At 51.6% G+C, this 20,539-nt stretch overlaps 1 protein-coding gene across 4 annotated transcripts in view; it reads right to left on the bottom strand.

Annotated features, from left to right (window-relative positions):
- ATXN10 (ataxin 10) overlaps window positions 1-20,305 on the bottom strand; it is a 156,909-nt gene extending 136,604 nt beyond the window's left edge. Inside the window, exons 1-2 of one of the 4 annotated variants that reach the window (XM_017339766.3) lie at window positions 19,966-20,305; window positions 973-1,164 (exon numbers count right to left, since the gene is read on the bottom strand). In XM_017339766.3, the coding sequence (XP_017195255.2) occupies window positions 973-1,164; window positions 19,966-20,081 (308 nt within the window). In that variant the 5' untranslated portion in view covers window positions 20,082-20,305. The remainder of the gene's footprint in view (window positions 1-972; window positions 1,165-19,965) is intronic. The other 3 variants (XM_017339764.3, XM_002723648.5, XM_051840579.2) reach the window with 3 other exon arrangements.
- Between the last annotated feature and the right edge of the window lie 234 nt (window positions 20,306-20,539).

Below are 20,539 nucleotides of genomic sequence, written 5' to 3'. Positions count from 1 at the left end.
TGGCAGGTTTGGTTAAACAACTGTAGCTTTTATCCCTCTCTGCTTTGATCTTAAAGATTTCATTAATCATATCCAAGCCTCAGGGCAGCGCAGGGAGTCCCTCAAGTGGCTTCCACAGCAGCCTTCCCTGGCCCGGCCCAGTGACAGGCAGCCTGGGGGCTCTGTCTGCAGACAGGTCCAGGAAAGAGAGGTGGGCCTCCTGCCGGTGGCCTCTGACTTCATCTCAAATAGCAGTTTTAATGAAAAGTAGATTCCACAGAATCAAAAAGGAAACATCTCCATCAGAGAAGAGAGATTCACATGAAAAGGAGCAGCAGAGCACTGAGAATTCTGCTGGTTCTTTATTCTTTAAAACGCGTGTTATGAAAACACTTCACAAATGCTCAAGGAAAATGGAATTAAAAGATGTTTCTTTTGGTACAAAAAATTTTGAAGTCCATGCTAGTTTTCTCATAATATGAATTTCCCATAACCTTTCTGAAGACCCCACACACGAAATAGGTGTAAGTGGAGCCTGGTACTTCACACGATCTTAAGGAAAAACAGGTCCTCTTGAAAAGCTGCAAAATATGCTTTTGGTCAAAGTAAACACAAGGGTAATAAGTTAAAACATTAAAAGCAATTAAATTTACAACTAAGAAAAGTGAGTTCAAGAACTGCACATGAACTTCAGCACGGACAATCTAGAAAAAGGAATGAAAATCAAGGTCCAACCCACGGTGCTATGCACAGAACCAAATATTTTGAAACATGCTCTGAATATGGTAAGAAGCCAAAATAACCCCTAACATGAAACACACTCTATTCTGTGTGTACAGGACACTGGCCCAAGACAGGGCCTCCCCAGGGAAACGCAAAGGACAACCTGGTAGTTAACAGCGAGTGACAGCACAACAGCGAAACCACCTCCACCAGACAGAACCAGCATGCGCACACACACAGGTGAGTGTGAAACCACGAGGAATACTACACCTGATGGAATTCTGGTTCACAGAACACTCTATGCAAGCATTCCGGAGACATCTGAAGCATTCTGTTATGAGCTGCAGGCTGGAAGCCAGATGTTCCACTTGGGATGGGTCTCTGCAGGCCAGCTCAACTGCACGAGAAGATTTCTTCAGGATATCCAGGACTCTCTGGAATATAGTCCTGGGTGCTGTTTCTCTGCAAGAGGACAAAACTGTCACAAATCAGGAAGAGAAGACAATGTCTACACTGGGAACTCGCTCCACTTGCTGGGCTTGTCTGTTCCTGCTCCTCACTTACAACACAGAAGAGCTACTACTTCCGAGCCCTAACTACAGACACTGTTCTCACTCATCTCATTTAATCTCTGCAGTAACACTGGCAGGCCAGCACTGCGCTCTCCACTTCACAGATTAACTAGGCAGAGATAAGGTTAAGTAACTTCAGCCAGCCCATAACTGGCAGTCACTATTCCAACAGAAATATTCGGACCAAGCTACTTCTCATCCCGTAAGAATCCAAATTCCAGTCCTGCTTACGGACGTGCCTCATCACCCAGCATGCACCTAAGTTTGGTCACCAGAAACAGCTCTCCTGGAGGCCGTGGGCTGGAGGACAGGTGCGCTGTCCACTCCCTGACACAGGCATGTGGCAGCACACCCAATTTCCATGTATCCCATTGCATGCGTGTGGATACAGAGAGGGAGGACAGGACGGGAACCCGGAGAAAGGGAGAGGGACGTGCAAAGTGTGCATGCCCAGGACAAGGACGAACCTGCAGCCGGCCCTCTGTGCACCTCAACTTCCGCCTGCCTCTTGTGCCGGGAGTTCTGCCCCCACTGGCTGTCACCCAGAGCAACAGGACACGCAAACGCAGGCCAGCTTCCTCATCTCACAGACCCCTACAGAAGCAGCGATCTGTAAAATGTGACGGGAGAACTGCAGCAGGGCCCTTGAAGAGATTGCTGCACTCAGACACATGACCACTGTCCCTGGGCTCCCCTACAGCTCTTCCTGAACTAACCAGACTTGGAGGAGCTGGCACCAAGCTGCCCCAGCTTACTGCACAGCTCAGAGGCCGCAGAGGACACTTCCAGGACAGAGGAGACAATGCCCTCCTTGTACATCAGACTTCTGGGACCCCAGATGGTGTGGTCTGATCTTATGAAAAGATCATAGAGATCCCAACACTTAGGACCTTTTCTTGGTCTTGGCCTTTAGGTGGATCTGGATGTGGGCATTCGGCCCACTGGTTAAGGCACCAGGTTGGGAAGCCTGTGCACACCCTACATGGAATGCCCCAGTTCAAGTTCAATTCCTAGCTCCAGCTGCTACTAACGCTGATCATGGGAGGCAGCAGCAATGGATGGCTTCCATAGTTTGGTTCCTACCACCACATGGGAGACCAGGATTGAGTTCCTCACTCTGGCTGTTTCAGGCATTTGGGTAGTGAACCAGTGGATGGGATCTTGATTCTCAATCAATCAACCTCTCTTCCCACTCCCCCATCTCTCAAATAAAAGATTTTTAATTTTAAAAAAAGAAAAAAGTACGGCGGGCATTCGGCTCAGAGGTTACGACACCCACATTCCATAACGGAATGTCTGGGTTCCAACTGTGCTCTGCTTCCAACACAGCTTCCCGCTGATGAGCACTTGGGAGGCAGAGCGGTGGTTCCCACACGGGAGATGGAGATGGAGTTCCAGGCTCCTGACTTCGCCTGGCCCAGCTCTGGCTGTTGTGAGCAGCTGGGGACCGAAACAGCAGATGAAGATCGCTTTCTGTCTCTTTTATACTCATTTGTGCTCTTCAACCCGCCCCCCCACACACACACACACACGGGGAGGGTGACCACTGGCACGGCTATACACCGTGGATCCTGGAAACAAGCACTTCTGGTCCTGTGTCTTTGCTCAAACCTACCACTCCAGCAGAAAGCTGCTCCAGGCCATGTCCACTGGGTGTGCTGCCTGCGAGAATCCCCTGTACTCGGAAGCTTCCTGGAAACACACAGCCCAGTAAACTCCGGCCCTATCTATGCCCCACTCCGTTCCTGAGACTGAAGCCCACTGACTTTCACTCTCCAGTTAGAATGCAAGTCACTGGGAACTGAATGCTATCTTCTTTCCTCTCTGTAGGGTCCAGAACGGACACTAACTGAATCCGCCCAAGGTCAAGCCTGAGCAGTGATGAGACTGTTCACACACAGAGCCCTCTGCCTACATCAAGATCTTGTTCTCAAGTCCAAGCACCCAGGAAGCCAAGCTGAGTCGGGGCAGGTGTGGCAGCACAGTGCCTGGGTTCAAGTCCTGCCTTCACTTCCAGTACAGCTAAAGTGCACCCTAGGAGACAGCAATGGATGACTTAAGCACTTGAGTCCCTGCCAGCCATGTGGAACACTGGGCTGAGTTATAGGTTCCTGGCTTTAGTCTGACCCAGCCCAGTTGTGTGGGCAATTGGGGGAGTAAACCAGTGGATAGAAAAATCTCTGTGTCACTCTTTCAAATAAATAAATAAAATAAAATAAAATAAAATAAAAAAAAAAACAGAAAGAACTGAAAGGAGGACATAGGGAACCATCAGCTCAACTCTTCCCTTCCCTCTAAGAAATCCACAAAACCCAGACTCAGAGCCTTAAAAATGATCGCATTTCAAGATGTAGATACAACGCATGTATATCAGGACCTCTACTTAACAAACATCTAATTTCTCCTTCCTCGTTGAAAAGTAGAATGGATAGCGTGTGGGAGACGGGGAGAGTGCCGTACCTATCAACTATTTTAAACTTCCTGAGAGCAGGATAGTCTCAAATACCTCTCTCCCTCTGTAACAAGGAGGAAAAAACTCTTTCCTCTACAGTTATCAGCTACAGTCGCTATTCATTATATTTTAACCAATATACACGATTTTCATGAGGAGAGGTCAAAGCTTTTGTTCACTGACAGTAAATGCTATGAAAGCATTTAACTCTCTCTGTGCCTTCCCCAAAGCCTTGAAAGAAAACCATTCGCCACTACAGATCCCAAGTGGTCCTGAAGCGCTCCCATCTGCACAACCACGCTGGCTGTCAAGACAAGGCAGAAATATGTGCGGGATTAACAGCAACGAAACAGCGGGTAAAGATCAGTCAATCATGCCTACATTACAAACGTTATTAATAATAATAACTGCTGTCATTTCTGCTTTAACCAAACTGACAAAAAATATTCACAAAGACTTTAAAAAGCTTAGCTGCTTCATTCACAGAAGGCAGAAAGTACTTACAAGGACAATTAAAATTCAACCGTTAGACATTCCTATTAGAGAGGAATGCATACCCTGAAGACAATGTGTAAGTGAAATGTTACATTACAGAACAAACAAAAAGAAATGCTTTGAATTATACAAAAGGTAGAATTTCATTTCCTTCAAGTCTGAACAGATCTGTAGGTTTAATCTTGGCAAGCCCTGTTTGAGTAAAATTAAAGACAACTGCCTGTGATTATATGTAACAGGTTAGATGGGTATAACATACTTTATGCACACACTTCACAATTAATTCATCAGGCAGGACCTCCTGCTGAAAAGAGAACTAAATGCGAGCCTTCACAAAGCCTGGACCAAGACTCACACACTAGTTAGGAGATTTACTCTCATACCTCTGATCTCATTAGAACCTGCACATGTGGCTTACACAGCTGAAGCACTGTGGCTGAGAAACACTATTAAAACGCACACAAGTTCAGAGATCCAGGATCACAGACCTCGGTTACTGGTTCGACTGAGCTCCACTGAAAACAGAAAACAAAAAAGTTCCATCTCCTGCCACGAGCAGCATAGGGCCAACTTCTGAAACTCATCTCTGCAGACCCACACACCTGCTTTTTTGTTTTGTTTTTGTTTTTGTTTTTGACAGGCAGAGTGAACAGTGAGAGAGAGAGACAGACAGAGAAGTCTTCCTTTTTTCTGTTGGTTCACCCCTAATGGCTGCTGCACCACTGCGGCCAGTGCACCGCGCTGATCGGAAGCCAGGAGCCAGGTGCTTCTCCTGGTCTCCCATGGGGTGCAGGGCCCAAGCACTTGGGCCATCCTCCACTGCACTCCCGAGCCACAGCAGAGAGCTGAACTGGAAGAGGAGCAACCGGGACAGAATCCGGCGCCCCGACCGGGACTAGAACCCGGGGTGCCGGCGCCACAGGGGAGGATTAGCCTAGTGAGCCGTGGCGCCGGCCCACACATCTGCTTTTTTAACACTTCTCCAGACTCCACCATGTCTCAGCCAGGACTCAGGCTGCCGCTGAGAGTCCACACCAAGGCATTTTGGGAGGTCACAGCTCTTTCTGTACAGCGCCAGAGAGTCAACATCTCAGCCTTTGAGGGGCCGGTGCTGTGGCAAGCAGTAAAGCCTCCAGCTGCAATGCCAGCACCCCTATGCTGCACCACTTCTGACCCAGAGCCCTGCTATGGCCTAGGAAAACAGTGGAAGATGCCCAAGTGCTTGGGCCCTGCCACCCACATGAGAGACCCGGATGAAGCTCCTAGCTCCTGGCTCAGCTTGGCCACCTGGGAAATAAACCAGCAGATGGACGACCTCTGGTCTTTCCCCCCTCTCTAACTCTTTCAAATAAATCCTTAAAAAAAAAAAAAAATCAGCCTTCGATGGCCTCAAAGTTTCTGTCACAACTTCTCAATCTACCCTGGTAATATAAAATTAGCCAAAGGCAACACCTAAACAAAGGTACATGATTATTCTATTTAGGGCCACAAAATTTAAAATTCGTACACTTTTCATGCATCATGAAATTTTACTTTTTCCTCAACTACTTAAAAAGTGAAAAAACCATTCTTAATTCATAGGCCATGAAGACACAGACGGTAGGCCAGATTTGGTGTGGTCTGGTGACCCTATTTTAAAAGGTTGTGAACAGACAGGTCCTCTCCTCACCTGCAAAAGCTCCCAGCTCCCACTGTCCTCAACACATTCAAAATGCATGTGCGTAAGAACCAACAGAATCCCAAACACATTCCTGCTGAGAGCAGCCCGGGGCAGAGGTAGGAAATAAGCTACTGGGACAGAGCCGGAACAGAGCTGTAGGGGAGGCTCTGTCCCAACACAGTGCTACAACAATCGCTATCCACGTGGAAAACAATGGAATTAGATCCTCCCCTATAATTATGTACAAAAAATAACTCCAGGATTCAGGAATCGTAGAAGACAAAACAAAACTCTGTAAGAAAACAGAGAGGGGCCAGTGTTAGCTGCAGCCTACAGCGCTGGTATCCCATATGTGCTTACGTTCATATCCCGGCTGCTCCACTTCTGATCCAGGTCCCTGCTAAATGCACCTGGGAAATCAGGAGAAGATGGCCCAAGTCCTTGAGCCCCTGTACCCACATGGGAGACCCAGAAGCTCCTGGCTTTGGCCTGGCCCAGTCCTGGTCATTGGGACCATCTGGGGAGTGAACCAGCAGACAGATGACAGATCTCTTTCTCTCTCTCCTTTTCTCTCTGTAACTCTGCCTTTCAAATAAATAAGCCTTACAAAGAAGAAAATTAAATAGAGAATGTGTTTGTGCTCTTAGGCAGAGAGTTGGGGCAGTAGTGAACCCACAGTCAATCTGTGAGGACTGAGGTCTCCAGGTCACACCCTCCAGGGCTGTGCTGTGACAGCAGATCTCACATCTGATCACACTGTTCTAAGCATATGAACTCCTCAATGGCTCTGAGCAGTATCCCATAGCTATCAATCATGTTTTTAACTAAAAGAAAACTTCCTTAGGCTTTGGCAGTATCTTGAGGCTCAGCTTAGTGACAGTCCCAGGGTTCCTGTGCTTGCCCAGCCTGGTGACCAAGACTTTGGTCCAGTGACCACTACAAAAAAGCAAAACAGAGAGATGAGAAACCGCCCTAAGGGCTCTGGCGGCACCCCCACACACACCTTATTTATTCTGATTTTATCCTGATGTGCTGGCGCAGACAACTTCCTGTCTACTTGGTGCACTCAAGACAACTGAATAGGAGGGGTGGCTCCCACCGACCATGCCTGAGTCAGAGCTCCTTCCCAAACAGTTCCATGTGGTATTCCAGCTCACGGCACACGTGAAAATAAAGGAAACTGCCATCAAGCTCTAAAAAGAACTTAATTGACGTTCTCTCTCAACAAAGTTGACCTGAATCATAGTTGAGTCAAAATGCCATATGACATCCTTAACGAAGCTGACTGTTCATGTGGGTTTTCTTTTGGGGTTTTGGTGGGGGGTTTTTTGGCTTTTTGTTATGTTTTGGTGCAAAGACACTTGGGGCAGGAAGCTCCGTCACGCCTGGGGAAAACCCACGTGTATGTGTGTATACACAGACGAACAGGATGACTGTGCTTCATCCATCTCCATGAAGGTCAGTCAGCACAGTTACAACACCACGTCATTCCCTGCCTCCTGAAACCAGCCACCCACCATCTGATACTTCCGAGACACTCAACAAGTCTGCCGTGCTCTCCCTTTCTAACTAAGGACTTACGAACACTACACGAGAAATGGCAACAACAGGCCCAGGTGTTCACGACAGGGTGCTGGTCTGGAAGGCACTGAGAGTCCCAGGGTAAGAGGAGCCCCGCCGTCAGCCGGCTGTCACTTCAGCAGGGCTGGTCGGCAGTGACGGGACAAGGATACTGCCATGAGAAGTTCTCCAAGAGGTGAGCAGATCACCAGGGGAAGTTAGGGCAGCACACAGAAGGTTTCCACAGCAGGTGAAATGGTCATCAAGTCCTGAGGTGCGTGCATATGAGCAAACAATGAAGACAAAAGGTTCATGTCTATAAATTTCACATTCCAGCCTCTGAGCTGTGCGTACCATGTCAGCAGCTGGAAGGAGGCTGAACACGGGTCATTTTGCTGCATCAGCCATAGTTGCAGCAGTAAGCATAGGTGGGCAGATGTCACGTGCACATTGACTGAATGAACGCATGAACAAAATGAATGAAAAACAAGGTAAACCAAGCTAACAGCTTTTTAGTAATTTGAGCAATTACTATGGACTGACTGTCAGCACCAACACGTGACTTCCCCTTGCTCCATGCAGTCCAACATTTTGGAGTTCTCAAAATAGGCCGGGCAACTGCTGGGAGATAATATGAAAAAGACTGTCTTGCTCTCCCTCTCTGTGTGACTTTCATTACACAACGGAGAGAGCCATCAAGTAAGAGGCATTAATATTTTAATATTTACTTACTTACTTGAAAGGCAGAGTCACAGAGAAGGAGAGACAGAGATCTTCTATTAAAAGCCAGGGCTGATCTATGCCAACGTCAGGAGCCAAGAACTCCACTCAGGTCTCTCACACAGGTGGCAGGGGCCCAGGTAGTTGGACCATCTTCAGGTGCATTAGCAGGGAGCTGGACAGGAAGTGGAGCAACCAGGACTCAAACGTGTGCTCCTCTACGGGATGTCAGCACTGAACGCTGCAGCTCAACCCACTGTGCAAAACGCCAGCCCCAGGGAACAATCACACTGTGCACGCCTCCCCTGCATCCCGAACAGTGCAATGAGCTTCTTTTTCAAATTAGATACTCAGCCCAAGCTATCTCCAGAGACCAGAAACGGCGTGGAGACACTCGGCTAGAACCGGGTCTGAGCTGAAGAGTCCAATGTGTTCAGAAGGGCCAAGGGCAGTCTGCATTCAGCTCTGGCAGGCAGACAGGAATCAGAGCTCCCTGCACTCTATAAAATTCAGTGCCGGGACAGACTCCTGCACATGCAGAATCAAAGTGTCCCAAGTACAGGCTGTTTAGAAAGCTGTGCATCTCCAGTGCCAGGAGGAAGTCAAGAGGGTTTCAGAGTTTGGATCTGGACCCCAACACTGGCCGGCTGGGTGACCAGATTCACAGAGGCTCCAATGTCACCATGATACAAAGCACCAATAAACTGCTTCTCGGCCTTTTGGCTAAGATCAAGTGTAAAGCACCAATAAAAGTGGCCAGGGTTAACATCAGGCAAACAAGGACAGAAAAAACGCAAAGCCTTTATATAGGGAGCAGGGAAGCCCAGAAAGCAAACCTTGAAAGACTAACACCCAAATCCTGGCCACCACCCCACCACTCCAGGAGCCCACCGCAGAGACCACGTCCAATCCTGCACCTCTAGGCTGTAGCAGACTAAGCCCAAAGTCCCAAAGGAAGAACACCTCCATGAGGGTTCATCTGCAACAGTCCAACAGCTCTGGGAACCCTCAAGCCTAGGAACCAGGTGGCAAACAAAGCAGCTACCTGCTGGCAGGGAGATCAGCCATCGCTATCAGGAAGAGCAGGGGCTGCTGCCACAGGCGGGGCCCTCAAAGGGTGGGTTTGGACTTGGAGATTCAGTGGCTGTGTCTCAGGGCCTCCAGCCTAATGACAACCACGAACCGCAGCCAGGAAGGGCAGACCGTCTGACGCCCCACCCCCGGAATCCAATCTCTTGATGACTCCTAGGATGAATCCCAACCAGCAGGCAACAGGTCAACAGGTGATGCACTCCTACTTTCTTCAGAGGAGCAATTCCGAGCTGCATCCCACACAGGTCTTCAAGGATCTCCAGTGGGACCGAGCGCCAGCTGCCTACAAGTCAGCAACTTGGTAAGGCATCGCTTCTACGTCTAACTTACCCTTTCCATGCTCCCGATGCCGGGGACCACCTCCAGTTAAATTACTTGTACCTTTTTTGTTGTTGTTGTTGCCTTTTAGGGGAAGGGGAAAAGACTCATGTAAACAAAGAGACTGTGTATTATAAAGACGGTCTCTCAATTACCAAAAACTAAAGTCACTCCGAATATCCAGGAGTAGAAAACAAGGCAGACAGAATTTTACATGTTCCCATCAGCTGCTTTACAGCGTCTGATGTTACTGATCTCGTTCCCTAGGAAAACTGGCAGCATCAGAAACTTGGCACGTACCACCTTGGTGCACAGTGCACATGGAACACACCTTCCACCCCGCCAACCAGCAGAGCACAGCAGTGCACAGGGCACATCACTGCCAAGATCAGACTGCGCGACACTCCAGCCTCCACAGGCAGCATGCACAACACTTGCAACAGGCCAGCTGCCGTGTCGGGAGACACCTAGGAAGGGGTGCATGTGCCCAAAGCCCCGGTCAGGCTTCAGAAGACGCAGATCTGGTCAACAACTTCAGCACCCTCATGGAAGCCACTGGGCCAGAACCACCCAGCAAAGCTGCTCCCGGGTTCCTGACCTCATACCCTGTGTGAGGGGTGGCAGGGAGGGGGTAGTAACTTCCATGAAGAAATTCAGATAATGCGCACCCTCGAACGCTAAGCCATGACAGAGGCACCCACCAGGCACCCGTGTGGAAGCTGCACAACTCCACGGCAACACGGTCACACAGCACAGGCTCTGTGCACCTCACGATGCAGTGCTTCTGAGATCCACCCACGCCGTGGGTGCTGGCGGGTCACATCCTTGTGCCATCCCGGGGCAGACGTCCCGGCTGCTTCTGAAGTCTGATTATGAACCACACGCTAAGAGGAATCCTCCGCACGTCTTCTGCGAACAAGCTCTGTTTCTCTTGGGTAAATACCTGAGGCCATGGCAGATATATGTCTAACTTAATTTCAAGTTGCCAAAATGTGTCCTAGAGTGTGTGTACCATTAACACTCCAACCTACAGTGTATGCGAGCTCTGCTGCTTCACAGCCTCCTCAAAATGTGGTGCCGTCACTCACCTTCACTCAGCCATTCCAGTGGGGACACAGAACGATCCGACAGCAGCTTTCGTTTATAACAGCTCTGTTAGGAAATAATGCACGAGGCTGGCCAGCAGGTAAGGCCACCGCCTGCAGCACTGGCATCCCACATGGGCACCAGTTCAAGTTCCGGCTGTTCCACTTCCGATCCAGTTCTCTGCTATGGCCTCAGAAAGCAGCAGAAGATGGCCCATGTGCTTGGAACCCTGCACCCATGTGGGAAACCCAGTGGAAGCTCCAGGCTTCTGCCTGGCCCCGCCCTGGTAGTTGTGGCCACTTGGGAAGTGAATCAGCAGATGGAAATTTGTCTCTCTTTGCCTCTGCCTTCCCACTCTGTAAATTCTGCCTTGCAAATAAATAAATCTTCAAAAAAAATTGTTTTGGCTATTCTAGGTACTTCATGTAAGAATAATCATACAACATTTGTCCTTTTTCATTTCCTGTGGTATACACCTAGCAGTGGAATTTGTCTATCACATTCTGTGTTTAGCTTTTCCACAACTGCACCATCTGACGTGCCCACTAGTCTGTCCATGGACCCCAATTCCTCCACATCCTGTCGGCATTGTTCTTTTCCAGTTTTAGGATGATAACCATCGTCAAGGAAGTGAAATGCTACCTCCGTGTGACTCAAACTGCATATCCCCGATGACTAACGCTGTTGAGAACTTAATCCCACATTTACATTTACTGGTCCTTATGTATCTTTTCTAATAAAACACAGAGGTTTTTTGACCAAATTTTAAGATTTATTTATTTAAAAGATTTATAGAGAGAAAGAGGAAGAGACAGAGAGACAGAGATAACTACCATCTGCTGGTTTACTCCCCAAATGGTCACAACAGCTGGGGCTGGGCCTGGGGCTGGGGCTGGGGCTGGGGCTGGGCCAGGCCAAAGACAGGAGAGAGGAGCTTCTTCAGGATTTCCCACGTGGGTGCAGGGGCCCAAGCACCTGGGTTATCTTCCGCTGCTTTTCCAGGCACATTAGCAGGGAGCTGGATCAAAAGTGGAGCAGCCAGGTCTCAAACCAGAACCCACATGGGATGTGGCAATGCAGATGGCAGCTTTATCCACTACACCACAACGCCAGCCCACCAACATTTTTTTTTAAAGATTTATTTATGGGGCCAGCACTGTGTCGCAGCGGGTTAATGCCCTGGCCTGAAGTGCCAGCATCCCATATGGGCACTGGTTCGAGACCTGGCTGCTCCACTTCCAATCCAACTCTCTGCTATGGCCTGGGAAAGCAGTAGAAGATGGTCCAAGTCCTTGGGCCCCTGCACCCGCGTGGGAGACCTGGAGGAAGCTCCTGGCTCCTGGCTTAGGATTGGCACAGCTCCAACCGTTGCGGCCAATTGGAGAGTGAACCAGCAGATGGAAGACCTCTGTCTTTCCCTCTCTTTGTCTCTCCTTCTCTCTCTGTGTAACTCAGACTTTCAAATAAATAATAAATAAATCTTTAAAAAAATACTTATTTATTTGAAAGTCCGGGTTACACAGAGAGAGGAGGAGAGGCAGAGAGGCAGAGAGAGAGAGAGAGACAGACAGAGAGAGAGAGAGGTATTCCATCCGCTGGCCCACTCCCTAGTTGGCCACAACAGCCAGAGCTAAGCTAATCCAAATCCAGGAGCCAGGAGCCAGGAGCCAGCTTTCTCCAGGTCTCCCACGTGGGTGCAGGGGCCCAAGGACTTGGGCCATCTTCTGCTTTCCCAGGCCAAAGCAGAGAGCTGGATCAAAAATGGAACAGCCAGGACTCAAACCAGCACCCATACGGGATGCCGGCACTGCAAGTGGTAGCTTTACCCGCTATGCCACAGCGCCAGCCCAACTTTTCACTGAGTTGTCAGAGTTGTGGGAGTTGTGGGAGTTGTAGGAGTACTTCATATATTTTGAAACAAGTACTTGTCACATATTTGCATTGCAAATACCTTCCTTCAGTCTGTGGCCTGCATTTATGCTTTTCCTTTTTTTTTTTTTTTTCAAGATCTTACTAATTCAAAAAACAGAGTTATAGAGACACAGAGAGATATCGGCCATCCACTGGTTCACTCCCCATATGGCTGCCATGGCTGGGGCTGGGCTAGGCCAAGGCCAGCAGCCAAGACTCCATCCGGGTCTCCCACGTGGTGGCAGAAACTAGATGCTTCGGCTGTCTTCCACTGCTTTCCCAGGAGCATTAGCAAGGAGCTCGATCGGAAGTGGAGCAGCTGGGACTCAAACTGGTGCTCCTATGGGATGCATCACAGGCTTAGCCCACTATACCACAACATCTGCTCACATCTGTTCATCTGTGTTTTTTGTTTTTGTTTTGTTTTGTTTTGTATTTTGACAGGCAGAGTTAGAGAGAGAGAAAGGTCTTCCTTTTCCGTTGGTTCACCCCTCAAATGGCCGCTACGGCCAGCGCACTGCGGCCGGCGTGCTGTACCGATCCAAAGCCAGGAGCCAGGTGCTTCCTCCTAGTCTCCCATGCAGGTACAGGGCCCAAGCACCTGGGCCATCCTCCACTGCCTTCCCGGGCCACAGCAGAGAGCTGGACTGGAAGAGGGGCAACCGGGACAGAATCCGGCGCCCCAACCGGGACTAGAATCCAGGGATCCGGGGTGCAGGCACTGCAGGTGGAGGATTAGCCTAGTGAGCCGTGGTGCTGGACACATCTGTTTTCTTAATGGTGTCTTTGGATGGAAACTTTTTAATTTTGAGCAAGTCTAATTTGATAGTCATTTTTTTTTTACATGTTAGTGTTGTGTCCTAGATGTCTGCCTACATCCAAGGTCACAAAGATATTCTCTCATGTTTTCTTCTAAATACTTCATAGTTTTAGCTTTTAAGTCTTTAATCCACAATGAAATATTTTTTGTGAATGGTTTTAAGGTGTGGATGAAGGTTCATTTTATGCCAATTAAGTGATATCTGGTTATTCCATCACCATTTGTTGAAAAAAGGGAAGTTTTTAGGTTGACTTTGTGTTCGTAAATATTTTGCAAAGGGCAGAAACTTGGAAATGGCCTTAGTTTTCCACACACAGTGTTCAGCAGTCAGAAAAAGAGACGTGACCAGGCAGACATGGTGGTGCAGTGAGATACAGTGCAACCTGCCACATGGGAATCCCGTATCAGAGTGCTGGTCCGAGTCCCAGCTGCTCTACTTCCAATCCAGCTTCTTGTAATGCATCTGGGAAGGCAGCTAAGGATGCCCAAGAGCCTGAGCCCCTGCTGCCCCAGCGGGAGACCCAGGGGGAGCGCCAGGCTCCTGGCTTTGGTCTGGACCAGCTGCAGCCATTGCGCGCTTTTGGGGGACATTTAGGGAATGAACCCATGAACAGAAGATCTCTATCACTCTGTTTTTCAAGTAAATCTTTAAAAAACAGGATCAAATGACTAAACACAACAAGACAAACAGTAATAACAAAGTTATCAATAGGGCAGGTACTTGGTAAACACGCCACGTTCCTCAGAGGGACAGCTCCAATTCCCATCCGGCTTCCTGCTAATGCACACTCTGGCAGGCAGCCAGGCGAGGGCTCAAATATTTGGGTCCCTGCAACCTGCCTGGAAAGTGGTCCAGTACATGGAAGCTCTCTGTCTTTCAAATAAAAGCAAAAACTTAAAGAAGTTATCAGGTACACTCTTTGAAACAGCTACAATCAGTATGCTCAAGAAGACAGACAGGGACAGGCGTCTGGTACAAAGGCTGGGATTCGGCTTGTGCCTCCCTTGACCCATGCTGGCGTGACGCGGTTCAGGTCCTGTCTCCATTTCTGACTCAGTTTCACGTTAGTACCCATCCCAGGAAATAGGCATGGCTCAAGTTCTTGGGTCTCTGCCATCTACACAGGAGACCTGGACTGGGTCCGAGGCTCTTAAGTTTTGGCCTGGTCCAACCCCGAATCTTACAGGCATTTTTGAGGGGTAAACCAGTGGATGTAAGACTGATATTTCTCTCGCTTTTATATAAAAATAAATAATTTTAAAAAAGATAAATGGCAAGATAATTTCAACAGAGTACAGGAACTTACTGACAAAAGAGTCAAACAGAAATTCTATAATAACTCAAAAATGCAATACCACAAATTAAGAACACGATGGCTGATGACAATTAGGATCAGAGAACTAGAGAGAGGTCAGCAGAAAATTTTCAAACAGAAGCTCAGAGAGAGAAGAGTGGAAAACGCAGAGACGTACCCATGGTACACAAACAACACAGAGAAAGGTTTCACCTAAGGGTAACTCAAGACTCGACAGGAAAGGAGCGAGGGGCCAGCATCACGGGGCACTGAGATAAGGGGCCACCCACAACACTGGCATCTATACGGTGCCAACTCAAGTCCTGGCTGCTCCACTTCCAATCCAGCTAGCGAAAAATGGTCCAAACACCTGGGCTCCTGCCACCCATGTGTGAGACCCTGAAGAAACTCCTAGCTCCGCGTGGGCCACTGCAGCCATTCAGGAAGTGAACCAGCCGATGAAGATTCTTTCTGTCTCTCCCTCTCTCTGTAACTCTGCCTTTCTTTTTTTTTTTTTTTTTTTTTTTTTTTTGACAGGCAGAGTGGACAGTGAGAGAGAGAGAGACAGAGAGAGAAAGGTCTTCCTTTGCCGTTGGATCACCCTCCAATGGCCGCCGCTGCAGCCGGCGCACCGCGCTGATCCGATGGCAGGAGCCAGGAGCCAGGTGCTTTTCCTGGTCTCCCATGGGGTGCAGGGCCCAAGCACCTGGGCCATCCTCCACTGCACTCCCTGGCCATAGCAGAGAGCTGGCCTGGAAGAGGGGCAACCGGGACAGAATCCGGCGCCCCAACCGGGACTAGAACCCGGTGTGCCGGCGCCGCAAGGTGGAGGATTAGCCTATTGAGCCACGGCGCCGGCCCTGTAACTCTGCCTTTCAAATAAACAAATCTTTATAGAAAAGGAGAGAAGCCGGCGCCGTGGCTCAATAGGCTAATCCTCCACCTTGCGGCGCCGGCACACCGGGTTCTAGTCCCGGTTGGGGCGCCGGATTCTGTCCCGGTTGCCCCTCTTCCAGGCCAGCTCTCTGCTATGGCCAGGGAGTGCAGTGGAGGATGGCCCAGGTGCTTGGGCCCTGCACCCCATGGGAGACCAGGAAAAGCACCTGGCTCCTGGCTCCTGCCAGGATCAGCGCGGTGCGCCGGCTGCAGCGGCGGCCATTGGAGGGTGAACCAACGGCAAAGGAAGACCTTTCTCTCTCTGTCTCTCTCTCTCACTGTCCACTCTGCCTGTCAAAAAAAAAAAAAAAAAAAAAAAAAAAAAGGAGAGAAGGGAAAGAAACAATAGTTGAAGAAATACTGGCTGACAATTTCCCAGACTGATGAAAGACATTCAAAAAGCATCACTCAAGCCGGCGTCGCAGCTCACTAGGCTAATCCTCCGCCTTGCGGCGCCGGCACCCCGGGTTCTAGTCCTGGTCAGGGTGCCGGATTCTGTCCCGGTTGCCCCTCTTCCAGGCCAGCTCTCTGCTGTGTCCCGGGAAGGCAGTGGAGGATGGCCCAGGTGCTTGGGCCCTGCACCCCATGGGAGACCAGGAGAAGCACCTGGCTCCTGCCTTCAGATAGGTGCGGTGCGCCGGCCGCAGCACGCTGGCTGCGGCGGCCATTGGAGGGTGAACCAACAGCAAAGGAAGACCTCTCTCTCTGTCTCTCTCACTGTCCACTCTGCCTGTCAAAAAATTAAAAAAAAAAAAAAAAGAGAGAGAGAGAACAGAGTTCACAGGTAACGGATTCAGAAGAACAGAGTACAGCACACCACTAAACAGAAAAGGTTCTGACTAAACAGGTTAGAGGAAGGAGGAGCCACAGGGAGGCAAGAAAATGACCACCTACAGAGGAAAAAGATGCAGCGCGCACAGTGGGGGAACCCGCCTGCAGCCGCAGCCACGGTGGGGGCTCGCTCAGCCTCTCAGGCGGCTCAGAAGAACGGTGAGCTGTCCGTCTAAGTGAGAACTTCAGCAAGGAGTACCCACGTGGTATATTCTCGCAATACACAGGAGCCAAAACATAACCCTTCCCATGGCGAAACATGAATGACAAAGCAGCAGTACTCCACAGAACCTCCGCCCCGATAGAAACAGCCTGCATCAGGACCCGGCGCTGTGGCGTAGCGGATAAAGCTGCACCTGCAGTGCCGGCATCCCATAGGGCACTGGTTCAAGTCCCGGCTGCTCCACTTCCGATCCAGCTCTCTGCCGTGGCCTGGGAAAGCAGTAGAACATGGCCCACACACGAAGGAGACCCTGAATAAGCTCCTGGCCCCTAGTTTCAGCACAACTCCTAGCTCCTAGCACAGCTCCAAACACTGTGGCCACTTGGGGAGTAAGCCAATGGATGGAAGTCCTTTCTGTCTCTCCCTCTCTATCTGTAACTCTCTCAAATAAAAAAAAAATATTTTATAAAAGCGGCATTTTACTTACTTTAACTAAATCTAACGAAGCACATATGGCTAGTGGCTACGTAAGGAACAGGGCAGCTACAAGCAGTAGTTGCTGTGTGGCAGACTGCTTGGACGACCACAGTCGGGACTGGCTCTTTCCTAACAGTGGGCATGGGGCAGCTTGAGCGATACACCACGGGTAACTGAGGGCTGCAAAACAAAACTCTCAGATCAAAAAAGTCTAATGCATTTACTATCTTACTCTGTTCCAGAGGGATTTAACATGATTTGCAAAAAAAATCATTTGTGAAACAAGTGTAAAATATGCAGGTACCAATGTTAAACAAAAGTATAAAACAAAGTTATGGCAGGCATCCCATATGGGCATCTGTTCAAGGCCCAGCTGCTCCGCTTCCCATCCAGCTCCCTGCCAATGCGCCTGGGAAACAAGGAAGATGGCCTAACCTTTTAGTCACTCTTTCAAATAAATCTGTTTTTAAAGAAAGTCTTCAGGGGATGGCACTGCAGGGCAGCAGGCTAAGCCACCACTTGCAACAAATATATCCCACACCAGAGTGCTGGGTTCAAGCCCCAGCTGCTCCACTTCCCCGCTAATGCACCTGGGAATGCAGCCGGAAGAGGGCTCAAGCGCTGGGGCTCCTGCCACCCCTGTGGGAGACCTGATGGAATTCACGCTGTGGCTTGGCCCAGCCCCGCTATTGCAGCCATTTGGGAAGTGAACAGCAGATGAAAGATCTCTCCCTCCCATCACTCTAGTCACAGCCCCACTGCAACACTGACCTGAGCCCTCCCCTACATAAGGTACCCAGCCCAGTCTACCCGAGAGACCCTGCACCCCCTCCACACCTGGGACACACCTCCAGGACAATGTCACCACACAGCAAGTTCCCAATATGCTTGATAACAGGGAATCGTATGGCAAACTATCTGTGTCACAGGTGCTCGACAAATGGTTGACAACTGAATTAGTGACAAAAGGAGGATCTGCCATGGTATAGACCCAGCACGGGGCCGGCGCTGTGGCACAGCGGGAAAGTCGCCCGTATCCCACATGGGCGCTGGCTCAAGTCCTGCTGCCCCACTTCCAATCCAGCTCTCTGCTGTGGCCTGGGAAAGCAGCAGAAAATGCCCCCAAGTCCTTGGGCCCCTGCACTCACGTGGGAGACCTGGGTGAAGCTCCTGCCTTCAGCTTGGCCCAGCCCCAGGCGTTGTGGCCATATGGGCAGTGAACCAGCAGATGGAAGATATCTATTTGTCTCCTTTTCTCTCTGAAACTTCTTCTTTTTTTTTTTTTTTTAAAGATTTATTTATTTATTTGAAAAGCAGAGTTACAGAGAGGCAGAGGCACAGGTAGAGAGAGAGAGAGATCTTCCATCAGCGGGCTCACTCCCCAAATGGCTACAACAGCAGAAGCTGAGCCAACCCAAAGCCAGGAGCCAGGAGAGCTTCCTCCTGGTCTCCCACGGGGTGCAGGGGCCAAGGACTTGGGCCATCCTCCACTGCATTCCCAGGCCACAGCAGGGAGCTGGATCGGAAGTGGAGCAGGCCAGCACTGCGGCTCACTTGGCTAATCCTCCGCCTCCGGCACCAGCACCCCGGGTTCTAGTCCCGGTCGGGGTGCTGGATTCTGTCCCGGCTGCCCCTCTTCCAGGCCAGCTCTCTGCTGTGGCCCGGGAGTGCAGTGGAGGATGGCCCAAGTGCTTGGGCCCTGCACCCCATGGGAGACCAGGAGAAGCACCTGGCTCCTGCCTTCGGATCAGCACAGTGCGCCGGCCACAGCGTCCGCTGGAGGGTGAACCAACGGTAAAGGAAGACCTTTCTCTGTCTCTCTCTCTCACTGTCCACTCTGCCTGTCACAAGAAAAAAAAAAAAAAAAGAAGTGGAGCAGCCGGGACTCGAACTGGTGCCCATGTGGGATGCCGGCACAGAAGGCCGCGGATTTACCCGCTACACCACAGCGCCAGTCCCTCTCTGTAACTCTTTCAAATAAATAAGTAAACCTAAAAAAAATGATAAAAAATTTGTAAAAAACCTCAGCATTGTCTATCAACCTGTCTCCCCGAGAGTATCCTACCAAACAAAGCATCTCCCCAAAAACCCAAGGGGCAGTGCGGGGGCTCTGCACCCACCCTGCGGCTCCACACTTCCTGCTGTGGCCTGGGGCGCAGGGAGCGCCCAGCGAGAAGTCCGGTGATCCGGCCCAACCCTAGCCCAGGGGTGCTTTTTCCCAAGGCTGCCTCTCGGCTCTCCGTGCCTAACCCCCTCCCCAACAGGGCATCTGTCATCTCGGCTCCCTGCACCAGCTGTGCAGCACCCGGTACAAGTGTTCCCTCAGTCCTGCAGTTACGTGGCGGCCTCAGCTAACATGCACGCACCTAGCTGGCCTGTCCTAAGAACACGACGCGGCTACCTCTCCTACTTGATCCTGGAACAGCCGCGCCAGAAGCTGCCGCACCCCTGCTCCTCGGAACTGACCAGGAAAGCAGGCAAGACCCGAGCAAAACCCCAGGGCACTGGCTGGGGGCTCCCCTGGGCCGGGTCACGTATCCCTCCTGGACATTCCCGCCCGCAGGCAGGCCACCTCCGCCCGGAGAACGCACGGCGGACCCGGGCCGGCTCCGCTTTCCTCCCCACGGCACGGTCGGGCCGGGGCCGGGGTGGCCGCCACGCCGCAGCCCACGCCCGCGGGGATGCGCTCACGCCCCTGGGCGGCGACCGCCCCGCACCCAAGGACTGCCCGGGAGGCGGCTGCTCGCCCGCTGCGTCCGCCGACGAGGCGCTGCCCAGTCCGGGGCCGGGGGCGCTCCGCCGCCCGGGCCTCGCCCTCCCGCGCGCGGGGCCGGGACCCCTCCCCGCCCGGGCCGCCCCCGCCCGGGCCCGTTACCGGTTCCGCGGCTCCTTGAAGAGCGCCGTGAGCGCGCGCAGGGCCTCCAGGTCCTGGATGGGCGCCGGCACCATGACACCCGACAGCCGGGTAGGCGGCGGCCTGGGCGCCGCCATCTTGCCGCTCGCGGGTCGGCCGAGCCGGGCGCCGGGGAGGAGGACGACGGGGCGGAGGACGCGGGGACGAGAGGAGGCGCGCGCGGCGGAGCGAGGCGCGTCCCGCACAGCCCGGCCGGCCGGAACCCGCGCCGACCGCCGGCCCCCGCGGCAGCCTCGGCGCGCCAGACGCAGCCCGGCTCGCCTCCGGCGGCAGGAGGGGACGACGCGGCGGGGGAGGGGGCGCCGGCGGAAGTCCCGCCTGAGGGGAGGGGGCGCCGGCGGAAGTCCCGGGAGCCCGCCAGCTGTGGGGCACGGGGTCTCCCCGCAGGGGACAGGGCGCGGGCGGAGGGCGCCCTGTTGTTGGGGGGGGGGTCTCCATCTGGGGAGGGGGCTGGCGCAGTCTCCACCTGAGGGGAGGAGTCCCTGTGGGAGGGGGCGCCGGCGGAAGTCCCGGGAGTCCGCCCGCTGTGGGGCAC

Source organism: Oryctolagus cuniculus, chromosome 11 (assembly GCF_964237555.1).
Source record: "Oryctolagus cuniculus chromosome 11, mOryCun1.1, whole genome shotgun sequence".
NCBI classification, from domain to species: Eukaryota; Metazoa; Chordata; class Mammalia; order Lagomorpha; family Leporidae; genus Oryctolagus; species Oryctolagus cuniculus.
The sequence above is the reverse complement of the archived record's forward strand: the minus strand, read 5'-3'. Positions and strand labels throughout refer to the sequence as shown.